Source organism: Musca vetustissima, unplaced genomic scaffold (assembly GCF_032173495.1).
Source record: "Musca vetustissima isolate MV318-11 ecotype Yass unplaced genomic scaffold, APGP_CSIRO_Mvet_v1 utg19594, whole genome shotgun sequence".
In the NCBI taxonomy this organism is placed as follows: domain Eukaryota; kingdom Metazoa; phylum Arthropoda; class Insecta; order Diptera; family Muscidae; genus Musca; species Musca vetustissima.
The window spans coordinates 53,516-79,843 of NW_026875221.1; the positions used below are offsets into that span (position 1 = coordinate 53,516).

The following is a 26,328-nucleotide window of genomic DNA, read 5'->3' on the forward strand; positions in this document are numbered from 1 at the left end:
ACTTTTCCTTAGTTCTGATATTCCACAAGTATAAATACCTTAGGCTCATGTGATCATCAGAGTGAAAATCGAGGCGATTAGGATCATGGACGACTAATACTCATTAATTTGTTACTGCTGAGGCGTGACAACTATCTAATACTCAAAAAACGTTGTTTCAACCTGTCAAAGCCGAAGATGTGGATTTCGATAAAGATGTTGACAAACTTCCTGTAGTTGGTGGTTTTTCTTTTAATGCCTCTTAATAACGAGTTTCCATTGAGGATATATCAGTTAATTTCCTCTCATTTATGAATTGTGGAGAACGGGTCTTAACCTGTCGTCAGACGTATGGGAACAAATGTTAGGGGAAATTAACCCATATTAATTTAAGGTAAATCTAATTCGGTTACGGTAATTTTATTGCTGAAAATTCAAATTTTTTTATTCTTCACGTGATTTCTATCCATTACAAATTACTGTTAAAATAAATGAAAACATTATTTTTTCAAATTAAATTAATTTTTATATAAATAAAAGTTTTATTACTTATCTACCCCCACTACTCCGATTACAACCATTATTATCTTATCTTCAAATCAAAGCGGCGGATAGAACAAATAAACTTCATTTCACATTTATACTTATGACTAAAAGCAGGAAAATCCCCCTTTTGTTATTAGAGAGTTAGGAATACACATGACGAGTACACAGTCCATGAGGCTACTTATTCCGATTTTTTAAAATTTTGATAACAATTAACAGGATCACTGGCCGTATACACCGAATAGGAAATTTTACTACCCTTGAAGTTCTGCAATTGAAAAAAATTGAGATCATGTAAATCAAATTCAAGGTGTGGGTGGGTGGTGTTTGTGGTACAACAAATGTCTTTACCTTAAAATCACCAATAATTAAGTACCAAAGGAACACAAATACCACTGGCATTAAACCGGAGGCAATAAACAGTTCAAATGTGCTATATTTATCTAAGAAATCCATTATTTTTTTATTAATTTAATTGAATTTATTTACAATTGGAGTCGAGCCGATGTGTGACAATTGGAGTTTCTTGTAGAACGAAATGAACCAACAAAGAGGAAATGTTCATTGAATGAAACTGAAAGGGAACTAGTGGCATGCTTTTTTTGTTTTGCTAATTTAGATATTTAATTTAGCATTTTAAAGTATTGCAAATGTAAAAATCTTAATTTATGGGACAAAACTAATAATGTGTGGCCTTATTAGTTAATACAAACGTTAAAAAAAGTTAATAATTTACATGAAAACGAAAAACGTCATTGCTCACTAGTTCCTTTATTAAGCCGTTAAGTGAACGACAAGATGAACTGTGTTACATCTATAATTACAGCGGATGGCATTATTGCCGCAATTGAGAATTAAAACCAGAAAAATACATTTTCCATAAAAATCAAAGATTAAATCAACAACAGGCTCGTATTCCCAGGGGCGGGAGCCAATATTTCCTCTAACCAAAATGATAATTCCTGTTTTAACAAACATTTTTGTTCATAAATCCCCAATTGAAATCTCCTTATAAGGAATACCGAATACATTTTTGGAATACCAACTACTCTGCTCTCATAAAAAAATACAACAGGAAAACAAAAACATACCGTGATTGCTCATACAGAAAAGAAACAGAGAAAAAAAATACAAATAAAGTCTATCGTCTTTGTCAAGAAAGACACACAAGCAAAAAATAATAACCATTAAAAATGGTTGGAATTATGGACGACACCTGCATACGTTATCCTCTGGGAACAAGGATAAAAATTGGTGATAATTGTGGAACTGTATGCTATGTGGGCGAGGTAAGTGTAAATCATGCCATCAGCTAGACAAAATACTAATAAAACTTGCCCCACCTACACAGGTTTTGGGCTATCAAGGTACCTGGTTGGGCATTGAATGGGATGATCCAAAACGTGGAAAACACAATGGCACCATTGATGGTAAACATTATTTCTATACACAACATCCAACAGCTGGCAGTTTCATACGCCCAGGCAAGGTGGGGCCATTCGAGTCGCTGGAGGAGGCAGCTCGTGAACGTTATTTGGGTTATTCGGAAAATGCTTTGGATCAGCAATTGTTGCGTGAGGCCCAAGAATCTTTACAGGCTTCATTTTTTGAGGTAGTCGGCATGGATAAGTTGGCACGTAAACAGAGTAAATTTGAACAGCTTACCGATGTTAGTGTGGATAATTGTGCTGTAAATTCGGCTGGTTATTTGAAGGAGTTTACCATGTTGACCACACTGAATTTGAGTCATACTTTGATATGGAACTGGGAAATTGTGGCAGATATATGTCGTCAAATTCCATCATTGAGAAATCTAAATTTGAGGTAAGATAAAATTTTGTAAAATTACGAGGGTAGGTCAAGAAGTTTGGGAAAATATTTTAAAATTCTTTTTAAATATTTTTTTTATCAATTTTTATAGTTGCAATCGCTTGGTGGTCCCCTCAGATTTGGACATATCAAATTTGGCAACGGCTTTTGACAATCTACGTTTTATAAATTTACGTGAATGTGGTTTTAACAATTGGTCCGATGTTATGCAGACAGCCTTGCTTTGGCCCTATATTGAATCATTAAGTCTACAAGGAAATCCAATCAGTGAACTATCAGTTGTGGATACAACAAAAATATTTAAAAATTTAAAGTAAGTTACCACCAATTTTTTCAATAACGAATTTTTCTCAATAATTTTCCATTCCCATTTTCCCTATAGAGAACTTGATTTACATCGCACCAAACTATGTGATTTCGATCAAGTCTGCAAATTAAGCAATATTAAAACATTGGAATTTTTAAATCTCATGGAAAATGGCATCGAGGTTATTAAGCTGCCCGATTGTGAAAGTGATGCAAAATTATTGGATATATTTCCGTCGTTGGAACATTTGAATATCTTCCACAATCCAATATGGAATGAGACAGATGCGTTTAATGAATTGGATAAGTTACCCAAATTGAAAAGGCTTAACAAGACACCACATTTGAAATCGGATTTCAATGAAATGTTTGTAAATGCCGTGGCAATGATCTCAAATTTACAAGTTTTGAATAAGGCACAAATCTCTCCGGAAGAGAGGCGTGGTGCAGAATATGATATTTGGAAGAAATATGCACCCGAATGGTTACAGGCTTCCATGAAACCGGAAACATTAAAGGAGTTCTATAAGAAACATCGTACATATGCCTTGATGTTGAAAAGTGTGTATTTAAATCATTTTTCTTTTAAAATCTAAATTAATTGCTTTTATTATTATTCTTTAGAATATGGTTCCCCAGCCGAATTTATACCCCGTTCCAATGCCAAGGTATCCAATCTAATCAAAATCCGTGTTTTACACTCAGAGACTGGAGATGTTTGGGAAAAGAAATTTCCACGCATGATCACGGTACAAACATTGCTTGGCCTAATTATAAAACGTTTTCACATGGATAGTGATACTGCGCCCCAGTTGTGTTATATCGATAACAAACATCCCGATTTGGTGGTGCCCATGGATAATTTGTCAAAAACTTTGGATTTTTATTCTCTGCAAGAAAATGATACAGTTTTGGTGAAATGGCAAAATTCTATGTAGACTGAATGAAGGCGAAATTTAAGCATTCTCAAGATATTTTTTTTTATTATACAAATTTGATATATTTTGTTGTATTAATATCGTTTTTTATATTGTCTATTAATCACAAAAGAAATTAGTTTTTAGTTGAAAATTGAATTGTATTATTTTTTTTATTTAACAAAAATTAATGGCATTTTTTATTGATTTTTTTATATAAAAAATTTATTGTACCTTTTTTTCTATTAGATTAGTTTAAAAAATTCACCTTGCCTAATATCAATTAAAAATTATATATGTTATTCAAAAGAAAAAAAAACAAATAAATGGTTCATATGTTGCAATGATGAGTTTAACAATTAAAATGCAGTGATATTGTTTTGAAGAATTAAATAGAGCGCCTGAAAGTATGCTATATATTTATACTAAAGCTTTGCTAGTAGATGTACTAGTTGCATTGCACAAATTTGTTTTTTATTGTTTGCTACAGAAAATAAAAATGTATATATTTAACCTTTAATTTAGTGTTTGTTTCCAATTTATTATAGTCTAGAATTGTTATAAAAAATTAAAAATTTAATAAAAGTCCATATAAAACGACCCAATACATTAATTCTCTGAGACTTGTTATCATTTGCTCATACATGCAAAAGCCAAAAATAGACTTACACATCCCTACTGTCATTTTGCCAATTGGTCAAAAGTCGATCTATAAAACCCTATATATTACATGCTGGGCATGTTTACATCAGTCAGTACTCCGGCAAAATGATTTTGATTTTAAAAAATATTACTAATTTAATAGAAACAAATATACAATTCAATAAATATGGCATATATCATTGCCTGCAACAACAGCAGCAGCGATCATATACCCAAGAGAGCAAATGTGAAAATGATGAGCAAAAAGATATAGCAAAACAGTATCGAGGAGGAGAGCAGAGGCTAGGTGAACAAAAATCCTTGAATATTGCTGTTATTGGCGTGCCCAACGCTGGGAAAAGTACATTTATTAATAATTTAATAAATCATAGGGTAAGTTTCTTTTATAACAACAAAAACACGTGATAAAAATATCCACTTATACAATTTAATTACAGGTATGTCCCACATCGTCGAAAGTACACACAACGAGGAAGTCCAATAAGGCCATATATACTACGGGTCAAACTCAATTGGTGTTCTATGACACCCCTGGCTTGGTGACACAAAAGGAAATCAATAGACACAAATTGGAAAAATCATTTAAAAGTTCTTACCGTCATGCCATTCAACATGCTGATATGATAGCCGTTATGCATGATGTCTCCAATACCTGGACGCGTAAACAATTACATCCAACTGTTATAGATAGCCTGAAGGCATATCCTCAATTGCCAAGTGTTTTAATATTAAATAAAATTGATGCATTAAAATCGAAACGTATTACATTGGAGTTGATACGGATACTCACGAATAATACCCTGAGTGGTAGGAAACATAATCGAATTGGTAAGAAATTGACATTGGATGAATCGAAAAAGGATGAAGAGGAGAAGCCGGCGGTGGAATTTGGTGATTTGCTGACCAATGAGGGTACATGGAGTAATTTTAGTGATGTTTTTTTGGTATCATCGATAACAGGTAGTGGGCTGAATAAAGTTCATGTGAGTCATAAGGGGAAAAACCAAAAAAAAAAAAAAGTTGTAATAATTATTTTTATAGGATTACTTCTTAAATGCGGCCAAATCCCGCAACTGGGAATTCCCCAGCGACACATTTACAGATGAACCTCCAGAGGATTTAATTGTGGCTAGTGTTAAGGCCCGTCTTTTGGACTATTTGCCACAGGAGATACCATATAATTTGGAGACATGCATTGAATACTACAATGTCCATAATGGTCAGTATACAATCAAATTTATTTTGAAAGATTATTGAATAAATATGTTTTGTGTTTTTTAGACACAATTTATGCTTCGGTGGAAGTGGTTTGTCCAACAAAACGTGTTGAACGTTTAATATGCGGTGAATCCAATGGCAGACTTAGGCAGATTACAGAACGTGTCACCTCAGATTTAGTGGAGACCTTTGGCAAACCAATATCCTTTACCATATCAACTAGACCCAGAGAGAAAACTAAAGAAGCTGCTAATTAAGTGGTTTTTGCATCATAACCAGAATTGTTAATTAATTTTATAGATTAATGTTTTCAAAATTATAAACCAAAAAACGAAGAAACGGAATTATTAAAAAATTATTTCATCAAAATGAAATTTTAAAGGACCCAGATTCCTTTTCCAGCAGAAGAGACTGTAATTTTGGGGTTTCAAAGGATATTATAGCTCTTGACAGAAAATTGCCAATATAGGTCACTGTTTTAATATAACCTCATACAGCGGGTCCGTCCCATTCTATATATTTTTAAGGTCCTTACAGCATTATACAACTCAGCAACAGTCATTTGATGAACGGCATGTTTGGCTTGAAAGAATCTAAAAACCTTTTTGTTTCCCATCTCAGACGTTAGAATTGTAATTTGTAACTGTTGAAAACAGACAAATTGCTGCGTTATTAAGAGGTTCTTTGTATCAGAATTTCCTATTTTTATTTAATAAAAAAATCGAAAACAATAAAATTACAATCTATAAACTTTTATTTACAAAATTTATATTTCTTTTTTTATAACAATTTTAAATGCCCAACAATTTTATCAATATTCTCCACGGTGTCTGGCCCAATACCCAAAACAGTTGCTGTACCCGCAGCCAGTTGTGTGCGACCAGCATCCTGGACAAGAGCTGCTGTAACATTTCCCTGCATGGCTTCCTTCTGTAGCTCTATTAACTGCTCAAAATTATCAACTTTTAAGACAATTTTTGGTTGTCCCATGGCAAGCCATGCGCGCAGTAACTCGCGATGTTTTTCATTACTGCTCGCCTGAGAATCCTGAACACATATAACGGCGGCATGGGCACATTGGGCAGCTGTTTTACCTTTGGACATTTTCAGATCGCCTCGTACAACTAGGGCCAGTTTTGTGGGTGGAGATGTTAGGTGCCGTGAGACATTATACAAGGTGCGTAAAAGTTTCGTCATTGTTGTTTTGTGGTGTTATTTATCAAGTTGTCTATAGTATTTGTTGTTGCTGTTATTTTACATTTGCATATTTTTTGCTTTGATTATCAACATAATCCTGCATACAGGCCTTAAATTCCTTTACACGATCCTGACAACGGCGCCAATCACCGGTCTCAGCAATACACTCTTGTACTTTATAGTGTAGATTAATGCAACCGGTTTTTTGTAACATCAACTCAACAGGATCTTGATCGGACATTATTTGTTTGGGGTTTTATTTAATAATTTGGTGTTTTTCTAATTTATTTTGGGCAAATTTTGGTCACATTCGTTGTTCGTAACGTAATCTTACAGCACACTCACATTGTTCTTCTTCTTCTTTTTGATTTGCATTAGGTAAAAGGGCATGATAGCATTGCCTTATGGGTTCACTCAAAGTGAAATGATAAACAGACTTTCTTTGCAATTATGGCAGCGGAAATAAACAATTTAAGTAGGAAATAATTAAAATCCACAAAATAATTAATTAATATTGATATTAAGAGCTAATTTAATTACTTCTCTTTATAAAATTCTGAAACACAAACGTCGAGCCTTGTTCTTCATCTCTATAACCCTATCAATCAGCTGTTCAATTTTGGTTAATGGTTACTTGATAAAAATGCATGGCTGCACATTTGTAAAAAGACATATTTCCGGTCTTATGGAATACAATTTTCGCCAAATTGGGTTTTGAAATATCAAAATGATCCGTTTAATCTAAAAGAATTTACAGGATATTTTAATATTAAAAATAAAAGTAATTCTTTATAAAGTCGTATGGCAACTGTCAACTTTTAGTTCAAACAAATGAGAAAAAAAAAACAATAATTTTATTAAACAAAATACTTTTTTTCTAAAGCTGAACATTGCTCTCAAGATTTTACCATGGTCGTAACAACTTATATTTATACGTTTTGGAGGCAGGGAATCTCAAAATGTTTATAAATCTAAATTATTTAGCAATTTTTGCCACTGAATACATGATTTGCGTACATTACGAAGGAGGATATTTTCATTTAAATTTTAAAAGCTGAATACTGTCATGCATGTGAATACCTTGTATAATTATGCCATGGGAAAGTATGTATATATGTATATATCAGCTGATTGACTTTATATAATTTTAATAGTAGTCTAAAAAGCAAGCATTTATTACCTTGATTTCGAAAGTATAGTCTAAACGCCCTTCTAGAATGGACACTCTGGGCTAAAGCAGCAATATTTTTAATTGTTCTTGAGGGAATTCCACAGCTCGAATTTTTCTATCAAATTCTGTATAGTGGTACGACAAGGTGCATTAAGCCCAAAAATTGTTTGGTTTTGTGATCTTAAAAGTTTCTAATGTAACAGAGACAGAAATAATAGTACGTTTACATTTAACCGGATTACGTTAACCCGCTGGGTTTCAATTGTCAATTCCTTTACATATATTTCAAATAAATCCTCATAAAGTAGGTTAACCCGGTAACAAGTTCTAATGTATATGCCGTTTAAGGTCCATTAATATGACCACCCTGTAATATCAGCTGTTTCTATAGTTTACTTTCAGAATACATCACTGAAAGGTTATTTAACGTGCGTCACCCAGCAAGTGAGAGTCAGCTGATTTTTCTCATGTCTAATGCCAAAAATTCGTTTACGTTTGCATAATGAAGTGAATTGACAATAACGGATGTTGACAGCAAACTTGAGGAACAGCTGATATGCAGCTGGTCTCCCTGGAAGTCCTTATAATAGACCTTGATATCAATGTACCTATGATGTTTCTATGAAAATCTCAGCCCTTAAATAATAACCTTCCGTCTACTAAATTCCCTCACAAGCAAAAAATTAAATTATAACAACAATAATACAGATTTACTTAAATCATCAGATGACGTATGACCATAAGTGCATCAATGTTTTGTTTTTTGCATGACTTGACATTTTTAAAGCGTACAATGTCGCAACTAATTAATTTTCTGTCCGCTTTTTTTCAAATGAGCTGCTCTGATTATAAATTTGTGTGTTGTTGTTGTTGCTGCTGTGTTCCCAAAAAGATATCAAATGTAGATCTCGCCATAATTGAGGGCAATCTCAATTAAAAAATTGTAAGTAAATTTAATTTAATAATTTGCATTACGTTGTTTGGAACTGTTATCATGACAAGATATGTTGTTGTGGTAATTGAGAAGGGGGTTTTGGCGGAATATAAACGAATGTGGGCATGTAATTTGCTTACATTGTAAATAGAATGTTAAGTTTTGCATTTGCTGATAAAATGCGAAAAAAGTAGTAACAATAATGAGAAATTCAATTTAACTTGTGTAAATAAATGTAGAAGAGCATTTTCATGTTGAAAAAAAAAATGGGAGGGAAAGTAAAAATTGATAACACGTACGTGAGGTGTAAAGATATAGGAAAATTACATCTACAAGACATGTAAATGTCAAAATAAAAAAGGCAATAAAGTACAGCACATGGCACAATGAATTGGTAGTCCATTTAGCGCAGCCGATGTCTTGATTAACTGTCAAAGTGAGTAATTTCTACTTGAATTCGATGTGCAGTGTTGTCAAACATTTGAAATATTATATGGACAAATTTGACAGATAATCGAGACAAAAACAAATGTTTTTGTTTTGATATATCACCTTATTATTGCATCATGGTACAGCACTACCAGATTCTAATAGTACCTTTACATTGTACCGGATTTCGTTAACCCAGTAGCATGGCACAATAAATAAATGGACTAAGCTTAGCTGATGACTCGATTAACTGTCAAAGTGCGTAATTTCTACATGAATCGATGTGCAATGTTGCCAACCATGTGAGAAATTTGACAGACGGTGGAGACAAAAACAAATGTTTTTGTTTCGATACATCACCTTATTAGTGCATCATGCCCAATGGGTTTCAATTGTCAATTTCATTGTATACATGTCAAATAAATCATCATAGAGTAGGTTAACCCGGTAAAAAAGCTCTAATGTAAATGCCGTTTATAATTGTCATTATGGCACAAGAAATATGTACTCCATTTAGCGCAGCTGACTATCCGATAAACTGTCAAAGTGAATAGTTTCTACATGAATTGGTCGAGCAATGTTGCCAACCACGAGAAATATTAGAAGATAAAATTTAACAGATGGTCGAATAAAAACAGATGTTTTTGTTTTCATACATCACCTTATTATTGCATCATGATTGACATATTAAAGGAACTAATCAGCTGATAAGGTTGGCAATTGCTTAGCGATATATTTTCTTATAAATTTATAAAACGATTCGAATAAGAAAATTCTATGATATTATGTATATTTCAAACAGCTGATGATTTTTGATATTTACAGATAAAGAGGAAAACAGTACTCGACATTTAAATCGAGATATTAGGTATAGCTTAAATGCACTTGGATCTCTAAAATACAATGAAACATATGGTCTTTTCCCGCACAGCAATATTCTACATATTTTTACTATTTTCTTCAATATCATAAAGGAAAAATTGTTATCGTAGTAAAAAAAATTACATTCGTGCAGATTCTGGAACAGATCAAATGTCTTCTCCTAAATTTATTTTTCTACTCCCGTTTAATATGATATGATGTAAACGTTGTTATTCATCGTATCTACTTTCCTACGATATCGCTATTTTAGTTCTCATTGACCATGAAAATGCTTGTTACGAACCTTCACCTATATATACATCCATCCATTCTAAGATATTTATTTCCATATCTTTTGTTATATTCATATTCCCATAAATGTATATTTATTATCACATCTGTATTTCTATATCGTCGTATTAACGGATATACTCGTAGTGGTGGTATCGGCTAATACGTTTGATGCAAATTTTTTCTTACCGGCACTTTCGTGGTCAATGAATGACGTAGACACCCAATGTAATCTAATACGTTATTGTTATTTATAAATACTAGATGGATATTGTTAATTGATTTTCAATAAAAAAAAACTAAATTGCAGAGTGACAACAATTAAATAAATAATGAAAATATTTTATAATATTGAACAGAGATGGGAGTAGTGCATTATTTAAAATGTAAAAAATATAAAGTGCATATGGTAATGAAAAAAGAGAAATTAGTATGAAGAATATAAGAAAAATACAACTCTGTAGTGTTGGCTTCTTATGTCATCCAACATTTAGTTTCGTTAATTTTATATTTTGGGGAAATTATGTTTGATTTGTTTCTTTCTAAAAATGCAAGAAGATCTTTACAATTCAACCATGGCACAATAATAAAAGGTAGGACAACTTGAGTTGAATAAGAAAAAAACAATTATGTAGGTTGTGGCTTCTTCTGCCACAAGGCTTATTATCAGGGTCATCTAAAGAGACCAGCTGTATATCAGCTGCTTCTCAACTTTGCCATCAAACCCATTATTGTGAATGGACTTTCATTGCGAAAACGTAAACATGTTCAAAATAGTCAATAAATAAAGACTATTTTCGACATATAACTAAAAACTCGGAAAATGAATGAAATGATATGAGTTCTTCCTAAAATCCAGTATGGAATGCTTGTTTGTCATCTATAACAAAGTAATTACTACCAGAGTAGGAGCACATTTAATAAAGAACAATTTCAAATTGTATGCGTTCCCAATTTTCTTGTTGGGTGATTTTTAAAAACGTAATTTGTCAAATTCGTATTGACACTAGTATTACGTTGGAATCAAATCAGCTGGGATTTACCTTATATAATTGTACCATGTAGAAATCAGCTGATTCTAATAAAAATTAAAAAATTCATTCGCCATAATAAACTAAATTCACTCATTATCTCGATTTTTTGTGCCATCCTGTGCGTAATTGAAATAATTTCAAATGCAACACTGTTTTTTGTATAAAAAGAAAATACATCACCAAAGGCATTTACATTACCATGGAAATCAGCTGATCGTAATAAAAAGTGAACACAAGAAATTTCAGAGTATTTACCTCGTTTCATCATACGAAATTAAATGCCCTCATAATCTCGATTCGCTCGAAATCTCCTGCGAAATTGAAATAATTTAAAAAATGCATCAGTGTTTTTGTACCAAAAAACGCATCACCAAAGGCATTTACATTAGAACATCCACTATGAGGTTTTTCGGACATATATGTAATGGAATTGACAACTTCGAACTATTGTATTTCCTGTACGATGTTAACGTACTATAACCTTCTTTATGAGGATATATTTGACACATAGGATTAATAGCATTTTAATACTAGTCTAAACAGCTAGGATTTAGTACATCGATTTAGCAATCCAATCGATCGTGTAACAATAAAGAGGTACCCCATTTAGCCAGCTGACTATCCGATTAACTGTCAAAGTGCATAGTTTTAATCATGATGCCATAATAAGGTGATGCATGAAAACAAAAACCTTTGTTTTTGTCTCGATTATCTGTCAATTGTTTCCTTATAATATTACAAATGGTTGGCAACACTGCACATCGAATTCAAGAGAAATGGTTTCAACCATGGCACAATGAATAGGTAGTCCATTTAGCGCAGCTGATGTCTTGATTAACTGTCAAAGTCGGTCATTTCTACTTGAATTCAATGTGCAGTGTTGCCAACCATTTGAAATATTATATGGAACAATTTGACAGATAATCGAGACAAAAACAAAGGTTGTTGTTGGTTTACATCATCTTATCATGGTTTCAATCATGATGCAATAATAAGGTGATGTATCAAAAACAAAAACCTTTGTTTTTTGTCTCGACCATCTGTCAATTTTTTTCTTATAGTATTGTCAACACTGCACATCGAATTCAAGTAGAAATTACCCACTTTGACAGTTAATCGAGACATCAGCTGCGCTGAATGGACTACCTATTCATTGTGCCATGGTTTCAATCATGATGCAATAATAAGGTGATGTATCGAAAACAAAAACCTTTGTTTTTGTCTCGACAATCTGTCAAATTTTTCCTTATAAGTAGAAATTACCCACTTTGACAGTTAATCGAGACATCAGCTACTCTAAATGGACTACCTATTTATTGTGCCATGGTTTCAACCAATGTCTATTAATAAAATCAAGTTTGCTGTCAAAATCCATTTTCGTGAACTGACTTCCATTATAAAAACGTAAAAAAAAGTCAAAATGTTTGACATTAGACTTGAGAAAAAACAGCTGACTTTCGCTAGTTGGGTGACCTAGTTATACCTTATTACTAGATAAAATATGACAGATGGTCGAATAAAAAACATCTCATTATTATTTCATCATGGAGTCGATTTAGAAGGCATAGTCTAAAGGCGTGCTTTTATATAGCTTTTATAGTGATAATCTGCATTATCGCTATATAATTGCTTAATTGAGTTCCTATTAAAAATTATTTAAATTCCTATTAGAATTATGAAAATATTGATTGACAAATAGGCACAGAAATTAGTGAAATGTTTATAAGTAAAGAAATCACAGCTGAATAAATATAAACAGCTAGGATTTTGAACCAAGATTACAAAATCTAGTCGATCTAATGGCCCATTAACGGTAAGTTTAGATTTTGCGAAATCCACCCGATCTCAAATGTCAATTCCATTTCATAGACGTCAAATATAATCCACTGGATTTGTGAACATGATTAACGTGACGTATACGCAATGGAATTGACATTTGAGATCGAGTAGATTTATTAGTCTAAACGTAGCATAACTGTTTAGCACACACCATGGCACAATGAATAGGTAGTCCATTTAGTGCAGCTGATGTCTTGATTAACTGTCAAAGTGGGTAATTTCTACTTGAATTCGATGTGCAGTGTTGCCAACCATTTGAAATATTATATTGAAAAATTTGACAGATAATCGAGACAAAAACAAAGGATGTTGTTGTGATACATCACCTTATAATTGCATCATGGCACAAACCTTTGATCACGATCAAGATCTATTAAAAAGGTCACCCAGCAAGCGAAGGAAAACAGATTTTCCTAAATCTAATGTCAGAAATGTTGTCTTTGTTTACGTTTTCATAATGGAAGCCAATTCACAATAATAGGTTTTTACAGCAAACTTGAAAAACAGCTGATATACAGCTGGTCTCCCCGGATGACCTAATTAAATGTAAAGAAAACCCTTGTATTGTTACTCATCTATTTCTTGATACAATTACAGCTATTTATATTCATTCCCCAAAAAAATATAATCAAGTTCACTTTATTAGAATACAAAATTCAATTCCCAATGATTGATGGTCCTGTACTAATAACTTTTCTCGAAAATAAAAAAAAAATCGAGGTATACATAGTTATTTTTAAAAATATAATAACAAATATTATTATGATGATATATTATGATAAACAAAAAAATTAAACTTTGTACTTCGTATTCGGTATTTTATTTTTAAAAGTAACTCTCACATATGTCAATAATTAAATATTATCGACATATCATCCATCCAACTCTGACATTATGATAAACAATTAATGACGGCCTGTGGCTAAGAAACTGGCGCAGGGTAAAAAGAGAAGATAACTTTCATTCATGTGAAATGAAGCAATAACAACAGCAGCAGCAACAACAAAAAATAATAATAACAATATTTTTTTCGTTTTGGTCTAGTAACAACAAGCAAAAGGTGTTGTCGGAAAGTGGACTTCGGAGCGTATGATGATGATGTTGATGGTTTGTTTGGGTTCGATATGTCACCAGCCTATTATCGTGTGAAAAGCGTGGAATACCACGAGTTAATTACTCATCAATGGTCGTTCGTTCGCTCGCTCTCAGAGCGCTGCTAACTCGCGGCAAGCGGCAAAACCGTTGCTATACAAACGTCAAATGTTACGATGGGCAGAAAAGTGGTTTGGTTTTTATTTTCAGAACTTGTCAAAACTGCGGACGCATCGGTTAGACGTTTAACGAGTGAGCGGGTTATTTTTGAAACTGTTTTTTTTGCGGTTAATTGTTCGTAAAAAAAGCAAACAAATTTGGCGCGCAAAATAAAATTATTGGTGGAAATAAGTGCAAAATATTGAAGTGAATAAAATCTCGAAAATATTTTTTATAAAATAATAATACATAAAATAATAAAAATTAAAAAAGTAAAGTGAAATAATAAAAAAAAAACGAATAAATACAAATTGTTTAAATTTAAATTAAAGTGGGGTGAATTCAAAGAAATATTTTTAAAAATTGAAATAAATGAGAATTATAAATTCAAATATTTTTCTATGTAAGTGAATTATTTTCTATAATTTAATATAAATTTGCTTGGAAAAGGACTGTTTCTAGAGTGAAGAAAAATGTCAAACATTGCAAAAATTTAATTTAATTGGCAGATACAATTTCAAATCAGCTGTGCCATAAATATTAGTTCCCAAGATAGATCCTTCGTAGAGCCCAATATGACTGATGAGCCCCTTAACCAAAAGCGAAAGATGTCGCATAGTCTTGGGTGCGTAGGTTCCTCTCCAGGTTTTCCTTTTCATTGCAAAACTTCGATCCTTAAGCTCGACTCGAAAGAGAAAAAACCGACTTAAAAAAATATTGTAAATCTTTAAGTTTCGATTAGTTGCGTATTGATCAAGATCTATAAAAAAGGTCCCCCCGCTAGCGAAATTCAGTTGTTTTTTCTCAAGTGTAAAGTTAAAAATGGTAACTATGTTTACGTTTTAATAATGGAAGTCAATTCACAATAATGGATTCTGACAGCAAACTTGAGAGGCAGCCGATATTCAGCTGGTCTTCCTGGATGACCTTATTTATAGGCCTTGGTATAGACTATACCATGATGCAATAATAAGTTGATGTATCAAAACAAAAACTTTGTTTTTGTCTCGATTATCTGTCAAAATTTTCCATACAATATTTCAAATGGTTGGCAACACTGCACATCGAATTCAAGTAGAAATTACCCACTTTGACAGTTAATCAAAACATCAGCTAAAGTAAACAAATGACACACAAAGCGTTGCAATTTTGGTACTTTTGGGAAAAGTGATGCATTTTTCGGTACAAAAACAGAGTCGTATTTGAAACTATTTCGAATAGGTACAGGATTTCCATGAAATCCAAATTATGGTTGGATTTATGTTTGTACGGTAATTCGAGGTAAATTAAACGTAGAAAATATCCAAATTGTTTGAAGATTCATAGTACCTAAAAATAATAATTCGAAGAATGTGAATGACTTCAGAACAGTTGTAGTGTTGCCGTTGATTGATGAAGTATTTGAGAAGATAATATACGAACATGTGTCACCCTTTGATTATTGCACGTTCCATGCACATTGACAGTTAATCGGATAGTCAGCTGCGCTAAATGGAGTACTCGTACCTATTTATTGTGTCATGCATTAAGTCATAAGGTCATATCAATCAGCTGATCGAACCAAACTTTTTAAGTACGGGAACAGACCTCTATAATTTCTTTATGTGCTGGGGACAATGAATAAAGGAAAATAAGAATGGAACTTTTATTCTCTTCACCATTAGTTGTGCATTCAAATACCTAAAAAACGGTCAGGACTTTATTCGAGAACAATCTATTGTAAATTGCGAGGCTTATTTGTGCTCTGAGAAAATAACCTACCAAATTACGGATACTCAGATTAGAAAACTGGGCCTAGGAACCTCAAAATATGGACGAAGTAAGTGGGAGTATTGTAAGGGGCATATAAAAACATAAATCTGTATGGAACATTTTATGAAAATAAGTATTTTTATTCACCATGAATGCCAAATTACAATAATTTAGGTGGGAAATGCGGATAAAAACTTTCAATATACCAAAAATGGGTTGGTAAATTTATATGAGGGCTATGTTAAAATGTGTTCGGCTTTTGAAAACATAGTATGCAATATAACAGCCACTTCGGCGAAAAAATTTTGGATAAAACCTTCAAAATGCCGACAATGCGCTGGACCTTTATATTTTTGGGCAATATCACTCTTTACCCTCCAAGAATTCGGAATGAAAAATGACTGTCAATTCGTTTGGCAGCAAAATACCTAAAATGGATGATTTGTCAAAATATATAATCACATTTAAAAGAGAGAAGGAAAAATCTTTCGGTATCACAACATAATGATAATACCAAATAAGAACGTCAACAGATACCGCCAACCAGAGAAAAATGACAACACTAAATAAGCAAGGACCACAACCACTAGACAAAATTCAAGGAAGCATTGTGGCTAGACAACAATAGATGGCAGTCCCATAAACTACAAAATCTTGGGATATATTTGGCCTGTTCCAGTACTGCAATAATCTACTATTTTTTACTACAATAACAAATGTTCCTTTATGATATTGATATAAATAATAAAAACTATTTAATTCTTGCAGTACGGGAACAGGCCAATTATTGACAATAGGATTATCTATAAGAAATAGTGCTCAAATCAAATTATTCTAAATATTTTTATTAAGGATTGATTGTTTTTTGATTGCTTTTGATTTTTCCTCTATATATCTGAAACCCAAATTATAGTACGTTTACATTGCCAATTACATTATATATGTCAAATAAATCTTCATAGAGGAGGTCAACCCGTCAAAAAGTTCTAATGTAAATACCGTTTTAAATGTTAATGTTTTACAAATAAATATCGCCTTGACAAAAATATTTTCTTTTGTAACTAATAGTGAAATTCGATGTAGAATAATTTTGTCTCTGACGAAATACTCCTAAGATGCAGTCTTATTGAAGATATTAACACATTTCTGCAAGGTGTTTAATTGACACATATTGCAGTCAACAATGAATTTCTTTCCAATGTTCTTAATTATACCCTTCACCACACTGTGGTACAGGGTATTATGTCTTTGTGCATATGTTTGTAACAGGCAAAAGGAATGGAGATAGACCCATGGTTCCTTTTGAGAATATGCATAGAATCACTTTCTGAGTCGATTTATGCATGTCCGTCCTTCCGTCCGTCTGTTGATGTTAAATTGTAAACAAAGTACAGGTCTCATTTATAATCCGATTTGGCTGAAATTTGGCACAGCTCATTTATTTGGCCCAAGGACGAACCCTATTGAAATTGGGAAAAATCGGTTCAGATTTAGATATAGCTCCCATATATATTTTTGTCCGATTTATGGACTTTAGTCCCTGAAAATCATTCGATTTGCACGAATTTCGGTACAGCGTACTGAATTAAGTCTAAAATGATGTGTGCCAAGTTTCGAGAAAATCGGATCAGATTTAGATATAGCTCCCATATATAGTTTCGTCCGATTTAAGGTAAATGTGGCACCAAAGACCCACTATATCTTTCGATTTGCATGAAATTTGGCACAGAGTTCTGAATTAGGTCCAGAATGATGTGCCCCAAGTTTCGAGAAAATCGGTTCAGATTTAGATATAGCTCCCATATATAGTTTCGACCGATTTAAGGAAAATGGAGCACCAAAGTTTCTGAAAATCTTTCGATTTGCACAAATTTTGGCATAGCGTACTAGATTAAGTCTAGAATGATGTGTGCCAAGTTTCGAGAAAGTCGGTTCAGATTTAGATATAGCTCCCATATATAGTTTTGTCCGATTTAAGGTAAATGGGGCACCAAAGTCCCTCTATATGTTTCGATTTGCATGAAATTTGGCACAGAGTTCTGAATTAGGTCCAGAATGATGTGCCCCAAGTTTCGAGAAAATCGGTTCAGATTTAGATATAGCTCCCATATATAGTTTCGTCCGATTTAAGGTAAATGGGGCACCAAAGTCCCTCTATACCTTTCGATTTGCATGAAATTTGGCACAGCGTATTGAATTAAGTCTAGAATGATGTAGATATAGTTCCCATATATAATTTCGTCCGATTTAATGTAAATGGTTTACCAAAGTCTCTATATATCTTTCGATTTGCACGAAATTTGGCATTGCGTAATGAATTAATGAATGTATGTTAAGTTTCTTGAAAATCGGTCCAGATTTAGATATAGCTCCCATATATATTTTCGTCCGATTTAATGTAAACGGTGTCGTCCGTTTTTACAAATATATATATATACATATATATATACGCTTATAATTGATTTTCATAATTTTGTCCCTGGTCCTTTAAAAATTCGACGTCTTTTAGGTTTCATCTGTTTGATATACCGAAAGTGGTGAAGGGTATCATATAGTCGGCCCCGTCCGACTTTACTGCTTTCCTTACTGGTTTATTCCAAATTATTGTCTTCATATTCCCTATATATACAGATTTCCCTTCTTCAGTGACGTATACTAAAATTTGATGGAGAATATTTTTGTCTTTGGTACCACTGTTCGCAAACGACATCTAGTGGTAAAAATTAGTATAAACACGGAACAAAGATAGATTTTAACCCTAAAATGTGTTTATATATTTTTACGATTTTTGACATTTTGGCTAATTTTCGACTTATGGTCTATTCTGAGATTTATAGTAAAACTTTATGACGAACATTTTTGTAGAATTTTCCAACTTGATATAACCCCATCTTGTATGAGTACCATCAACCTAAAATGCAAGGTGTTCGAGAAATCCTAGTCCGAATATTTTCAAATTTTTTGAAATGCAGGAATATTGCCTGAATATGTTTATAATACAGCGATTTACCAAATATTGCCTTTTTGGGAATCAACAAGTTGTAATTTTTTACATTTAGATCGCTAAAAATAATTTACGCAATTTTGAAATCAAATATAGAACAAATATATGTAATATATTAAAGGAAATAAATAAATAAATATGTCTTCACATTACATACATACATCATCACCTATATATTTATATATGTGTAATGCCACATTTAAACCAAAGTGGCAAAATCATGCAAAAAGTAATACCAGCACAAAAAGAAAAAAAAATTGGCAAAAACAACAAGTGGAGTAACCAAGAAAAAAAATAAAATAAAGTCAGCAACAGTTTGTTGCTGCAACAGCTCCTCCCACCTTAACCGCGACCAACAGCATACTCAACCCCATCCCCAACCCCAACCAGTAGCATCAATACTATTCTCAATGTATGAATATTTATTTGGACAAATACCACTCCCCTCATGAAGAAAAAAACACCACCAACAACAACTAAGAATACAAGCTCGTTAAAATACTACTCTCATCCAGTAGTAGTCGTAGTGAATTTTTACTACTCCACCTCCCCACACGCACTCGGCTAAATGACTTTCCCCCGACCATGTTTCGAAGTGATTTTTTTGACATTCTCATTATCATATAGGCACGCATTTGCAACAGTTATCACTTGTAAAAGAGTACGGGTGTGAGGAGAGAAGGAGGAAGTACAATTGTATTGAAGGATATCAACAAGCAAACCAACATGTTGCTGCTTGCTTGCTGTTTGTTTGCCTGCCTGCCTGTCTGCCTGCTTGATGGCTATGCTGCCTTTTAGCCGTTTTGCCTTGTTAGAATGATGTGCGCGCATCTTTTCTTTTTTGGCATTTCACCACGGTTCCGTATCCTGTTTGACTCCTTCGTGTGTTCGTGGTTTTGGTGATTTTTTTATTACGACTTATGGTTCGTGGATTGTATAAAAGGCCTTCACGTTCATGTCAGCTCGTCAGTCCGCTGTGTGCGTTACGGGATTTTGTAACGATTTTAGTTTTCGAATTTTATTTCATACAAGTTTCTAAATAAATAATAAAGAACAATAATTAAATAATTTAGTGAAAAAAATAAAATATATAAAAAAAAAACTATATTGTGTACATATAAAATAAAAAAAATATCTAAAAGAACAAAAAAAATCTCTGTTAAATAATTGAATAAAATATTTAGTTCATTTTAAACTGTTAAATAATTTGGAATATAAATTTGTTAGATTAGTTACAATTTTTTATAAAATAAATCATCCCGAAATATCAAGTAAGTTAACAAAAGTAAATAAATTATTTTATTGATTGCTAAAACACATTTCGATCAGATTTGGTGCATACTTTTAGGCAAAAAAGACTACAATTGGTATTAAAATAAAAAAGAATAAAATGTTTTATGTTTAATAACTTAAAATAAAATATTTCAGATTTGTTAAATTTTTTTTTATAAAGAACCTTCATTAATCAAATTGTAGAAAAATAAAAAAAAAAAATAAAATATTGAAATAACAAATATGTAGAATTAATATAATTATAGCATAATTACATGTTATTATTTTTCAAATAATTTTTTTGTATAAAAAATACTGAAAAATATTTTCAATGAACAAAAATAAATAAATTTATAAAAACTAGAGTCCATAATTTAAATTATTAAAATAACATTTATCTTCCGTGAAAACTTGTATGTGTGATGCATACTTTCAGGCAAAGTAGTGAAATTTAAAAGCCACTTTCTTATTGCACACAGCTGGGGTTCCGGTATTAATCTGTGGAAAATTATATAGGGATAGAAACTTTAAGTGACAATTTTTATAAAAAACAGTTTTCATTCTTAAGATTGGAGTACAATAATGAATTTGTCTGCGTACATTTCCAATAACAATTACTTAGTAAGCTCTTTTGTAAAAAATTACATTTTTTTTCAAAAATACATGAGTTGACCATTTGTCTGTTCCCGTACTGCAGGAATGCACTAATTTTTATTATTCTTGACTATATAATAAAGAAAAAAAAATGGTATCGTTGTAAAAAATGTACATTCTTGCAGGATGTGGAACAAACATAACTATAGTTCCCATGGCATCTGTTGATGTCCGGCGCCTTAGCGTTCAAAGCCACCTCCTTATCTTCCTAAGGTTGCACAATATACAGTTACATACCATTGAAGAAAAAGATTGTAGTCTGTATGAAAAAAAAGTCCGTCACTACAAGAAAAATCTGCTCTGAAAAGGAATGCTCTGGTGTGATGCCAAATGTCCGAACCTTGACACGGTTGAATTTAATTCGTAGATGCAATTTCGCAACAATAGTCGACATAAATACAACTTATCAAGTAAATACATTTGTAAGCCACATTATCCAATATGCCTGATGAGCCGCTTAATCAACGGCGAAACGGGTCGCATAGTAGTGGGAATGTAGTATCTCTCTGGCTTTCCTTTTCATTGCAACTCCGATCATGTAGCTCATCTCGAAAGAGAAATTAGTAAATAACTATAGTTCGTTTACATTGTACCGGATTTCGTTAACCCAGTGGGTTTTAAATGTCAATCCCATTGTATATACGTGAAATAAATCTTCAGGGAGTACATTAACCCGGTAAAAAGTTCTAATGTAAATGCCGTATTATATCCATTGTTGTTTTGGTTATACAAAACTTTACTGAGTAATAATTTCCAATAAGATTTTGAAATACTTATCAAAATATCTCTCCCAATTCACATTCATTTACTAAAGTGTTGTAAAAAAGTGTTTGGTCTGTTCTCGTACTACAGGAATCTAATACTTTTTATATAATTTGAACCAGTGAGCGGAGCAATATAGTCGGACGGGGCCGACGATATGATACCCTACACAACTACCACGAAAATTAAACTTTCTGCGGTTCTATATTCTGAACCTGGGCAATATTTCGAGATATTTGCACTCTTTTTACCGATTATAGATCAACAACTTCACTTTTTAACCATGGCATATTTTTTTCCAATGTGTTTTTCTTGAAGTACATTTTACGTCGTAAAATAAAACAAATCACTTTAAGTTTTGGTTGATTTGACCCTCGGAATATTGACCGATCATCATCTAAACAGCCGCTCTAAGTATTTGGTCAGATCCCCGTCACCATGCAAAATATGTGATGTTCTGCATATAATAATTGCCTCTAGAGCGATTAGAAAATGTGATTAAATTAAAGTTTTCGGTTCATTGCACCCCCTGAATGAAATCTCAACTTCACCGAAAACTATAGGCGTCGTCCTTGACCATAATCGAAAATTCATGCACAATTTCAAAGCTATCAGCGTGATATTTCCGTCCTCTAATGGAGTAATAGTAATACTATGCACATAGTCACCTTTACCTAATTACGTATAACTCCCACACCAGAGTACATACAGCCATATAATTGGTATCAATTTGAAGGTCAACAACTCCTCTTGGATATACTATCAACTTCTCGGGTATATGCCCTTCAGGAACAAGTATATACGCCCCAGAATAAAAATTTTGTACTTTTTCACAAAAAAGTCAGGGTCAATTTGACCCGTTAAATATTGACCGATCTTTATCAAAAATGGCATGCTTATTATTTGGCACGACCCTCATCTCCATGTCACGATGTTCGGACCATAACTGGGGCCTCTGGAGCGACCAGAAAAACCGATAAAAATTAAGTATTTGGTCCATTTCATCCCTTAAATATTAATATTAAATACTACCAAAAACAATAGGGGTCTTCATTGGGCCGAACCTATCCTCTATACAAAAGTTGATGAACATTGGTCCATAACTGTGGCCTGTATCGTGTTTACAAATTTTAATGGACAGACGGACGGACATCAATTTTGTGTCAGATTTTGAACTCATATTCAATAATTGGAACAACTGAGTCCGTAAAATAAATAATTGAAATAACCAAACGTATTTGAATGTTTGGTGCATACTTTTAGGCAAAGAATAATTGGAATCATCAATTTATTTGGAAGATGAAGAAAAATGTTTTTTTCTTTTTTACAAGACAAGGATGAGATTTCACGAAGGAAAAATTTTCGAAGTTATTTAAAAACAAAGTAATTTATTAAACGACATTTACATTACAACTTTTTTTCGGAATTGAAGAGGATGAGGATTTATTTGGTATTGTATATGTAATGGGATCGACAATTTAGATCTACTGGATTTAATAAATTCGGTATAATGTAAACGTACTATTAAACATAAAATCTAATATTAATGTAAATATTAGTTCCATTTTTATGTTTGATGCATACTTTTAGGCAAATTAATGAAATAAACATAGAAATTGAAATTAAAACAGATGAAGAATAGTGTTTCTATTCCAAGCAAGAAATGAATTAATATCTTGATTAGAATTTTATTTAAAAACAAAACAAATAATTTGTATTTTCATTGGAAAAAAATTAACACCAAAAACAAACTGTTTTCCCAAAAAATACCAGAAATCTTTACATTTTTTATAAGATCCGGATGGAATTTCATAAATTAGAAATTCATTTTTTCAATAAAAATGTTGAGTCCGTATTTTAATAGAATGCAAGTTTATATCAAAAGTATTTCTTGTAAAATAATAAATCGAACAAATTAAATTGCAAGTTTTTAGTTGCCATGAATTTAAAATAGTTTTTCAATAAAATCTTCTATATGTAATAGTTATGGTTTATAATAATTTTCAGTTCAAAATATAAGTAGGCAGAGATGTGAAACGTTTTCTTACGGGAACCAATTTCGGCTATTTTCAAACGGCAAATGAATGATTTCCGGCCATTAGAACGTCCGAATCCAAGAATTCCAAAGGTATTCGAAAGAGTACATCTCTGAATCTGGTATGAATTAGTATTATTAATATCGCACAAAATTTTAATTTTTCAAAATTAATGGTAATGTATGGTCTGTTCCCGTACTGCAAGTATCAATAATTGAACACTAATTTTTTAAAATTTTCGAAATATTTTTTGATTATTCCTTTCACTATTAAATTTAACTCTATAGTAATTCTGACCATTATGAATACGGTTTCTTCATCTAAATTATTGTTTATAGCTAAATTTTACATTTTTATTTTTAATAAAGAAAATTATTAATCTATCTGAATCTCAATTTTCTCTATTCATTATTTCTTGGAAAAACGTATTAATGTGTTTCCAAAAAAACCTACATGATTTTATTAAATTCAAAATAATTGCGTTTAAACGAAATGTGGCACGAGTCATCCAAATATAACGAAAAATGATGTACATTTACTACTTCTTGGCAACAAACTAAAATCATAATTTCTTTCGATACACATTTTCCAATAAAAAATATTCGATGTTTATCTAAGTTTTTTTTTGTTGGAAATATGAGTAAATGATATTCAGCGTGGGGAAGAACCACATACAAATTGCTATATCATTAAGGAGTCGTAAAAAAACGTTGTTTGAATGTTGTATCGGTGATTTTTTTGTAGAAATAAATTATAGGTTGTTATTAGTGACAAAATTTATCTATGTTCTATTTGATAATAATAATCGATGATCATTGTTTCTATGCGAACAAATCTCTTCAGAAAATTATTAATGAAAGAAATTTGTTATGCAAACGTTCCATACTACAAATTATTGGACATTTCTTTTTGTCTCGACCATCTGTCAAATGTTTCCATAAAATATTTCTCATAGTTGGCAACATTGCACATCGAATTCAAGTAGAATAACACACTTTGACAGTTAATCAAGACATCAGCTGCTCTAAATGGACTACCTATTCATTGTCCCTTGATCTCAGTAATATAAATGTCAAAGGCGCTTTAGACTATAGGCGCGTTTAGACTATGCCTTCCAAATGAACTGTTTAGACTAGTGTCAAAATGATATAAAGTTGCTGTTATTTGTTTACGTATGCACACAAAAACATTTCAATTGTTTCCTAATTTTTGTGACGATTTTTGCAATCAATATTTTAAGATATATTGCTCTCTATTAGATAGAAAATGAAAACAACATTTTATGATTTAAATTATACCAATATTTCTTATGAATTTAATAGTACGTTTACATTGTACCGTACATTGTTTCGGTAACCCAGTTGGTTCAAATTGTCAATTCCATTGTATATAGGTCAAAAAAATCTGCCGTTTAAAAAAAAATTATTTTTTTTATCAGCTGGCATGTTTTTGGTAGGCAAATATTTCGAATTGTAATGTATTTTGTAGCATACTTTAAGGAGAGGTAATTTTTTGTGCAAAATCAGGGTTGCATTTGAAATTATCACGATTTAGCATAGGATTTCAAGCAAATCGAGATAATTGGGTGGATTTTTTCGAGCTGAATTTGCCTCGATTTACAATACAAAATTAAATCCACTCAATATCTTGATTTGCTTTAAATCATATGCTAAATCGAGATAATTTCAAATACAACCCTGCTTTTGTCAAAAAAAATAATCGTTACTCCTTAAAGTATGCTTTAAAATAAAATCCTGTTCGCAAATCCAGTGGATTATATTTGACGCAAATGCTATAGAATTGACATTTGACATCGAGTGGAATTCGTAAATCTAAACGTGCCTTTATGATTTGATATTACGATTTACAAATCGAGTCGATTTAGAAGACATAGTCTAAACGCGTCTTAAGGTGACGTATATGCTGTGGAAATGACATTTGAAATCGCCCTCTAAATTAATTATGAATATTACTATAATTTTTCGTTTTGATACTAGTCTAAATCGAGTCGATTTAGAACGTGTCGTCTAAACGCGCCTTAACTAAAACAAAATATGCTTTTATTCTATTTTAATCTGATTGAGAGCAATTCCTATTAGAATTATGAAAATATTGTTTGAATAATTGTCATATAAATTATGAAACCTGTGAAGCAAACATCTAACAGCTGATTACCAACATTAAATAATTGTTTACTAGTCTAAAACGGCATTTATATTAGAACGTTTTACCGTGTTTATCTACTTTATGAGGATTTATTTGACAATGGAATTTACAATTAAAACCCAGTGGGCTACCTAAATCCGGTGCAATGTAAACGTGCTATAAAAAGCTAGGATGTTGTACCTCGATTAAGAAGGCATAGTCTAAACGTTCCTTTAT

The 26,328-nt window shown here is 32.0% G+C and overlaps 5 protein-coding genes across 5 annotated transcripts; 2 read left to right on the top strand and 3 right to left on the bottom strand.

Moving 5' to 3' along the window:
• Positions 1–706: 706 nt before the first annotated feature.
• On the bottom strand, positions 707–981 carry LOC133337696 (uncharacterized). Its single transcript, XM_061545902.1, has 2 exons — positions 877–981; positions 707–793 (listed from the first exon to the last, which is right to left on the bottom strand). Exons 1-2 carry the CDS (start codon positions 979–981, stop codon positions 707–709), a joined length of 192 nt encoding a protein of 63 aa, XP_061401886.1.
• Positions 982–1,713: 732 nt separating this feature from the next.
• On the top strand, positions 1,714–3,599 carry LOC133337699 (tubulin-specific chaperone E-like). Its single transcript, XM_061545905.1, has 5 exons — positions 1,714–1,814; positions 1,877–2,349; positions 2,447–2,668; positions 2,738–3,222; positions 3,286–3,599. The coding sequence occupies exons 1-5, from the start codon at positions 1,719–1,721 to the stop codon at positions 3,597–3,599; spliced, it is 1,590 nt and encodes a 529-aa protein (XP_061401889.1). The 5' UTR covers positions 1,714–1,718.
• A 747-nt stretch (positions 3,600–4,346) lies between these two features.
• On the top strand, positions 4,347–5,717 carry LOC133337697 (GTPase Era, mitochondrial-like). Its single transcript, XM_061545903.1, has 4 exons — positions 4,347–4,613; positions 4,679–5,224; positions 5,283–5,460; positions 5,523–5,717. The coding sequence occupies exons 1-4, from the start codon at positions 4,347–4,349 to the stop codon at positions 5,714–5,716; spliced, it is 1,185 nt and encodes a 394-aa protein (XP_061401887.1). The 3' UTR covers position 5,717.
• Positions 5,718–6,224: 507 nt separating this feature from the next.
• Positions 6,225–6,656, bottom strand: LOC133337703 (peptidyl-tRNA hydrolase 2, mitochondrial). The gene has a single exon (XM_061545908.1). It carries the CDS (start codon positions 6,654–6,656, stop codon positions 6,240–6,242), a length of 417 nt encoding a protein of 138 aa, XP_061401892.1. The 3' UTR covers positions 6,225–6,239.
• Positions 6,657–6,705: 49 nt separating this feature from the next.
• Positions 6,706–6,936, bottom strand: LOC133337700 (cytochrome c oxidase assembly factor 4 homolog, mitochondrial). The gene has a single exon (XM_061545906.1). It carries the CDS (start codon positions 6,895–6,897, stop codon positions 6,709–6,711), a length of 189 nt encoding a protein of 62 aa, XP_061401890.1. The 5' UTR covers positions 6,898–6,936; the 3' UTR covers positions 6,706–6,708.
• Positions 6,937–26,328: the final 19,392 nt, after the last annotated feature.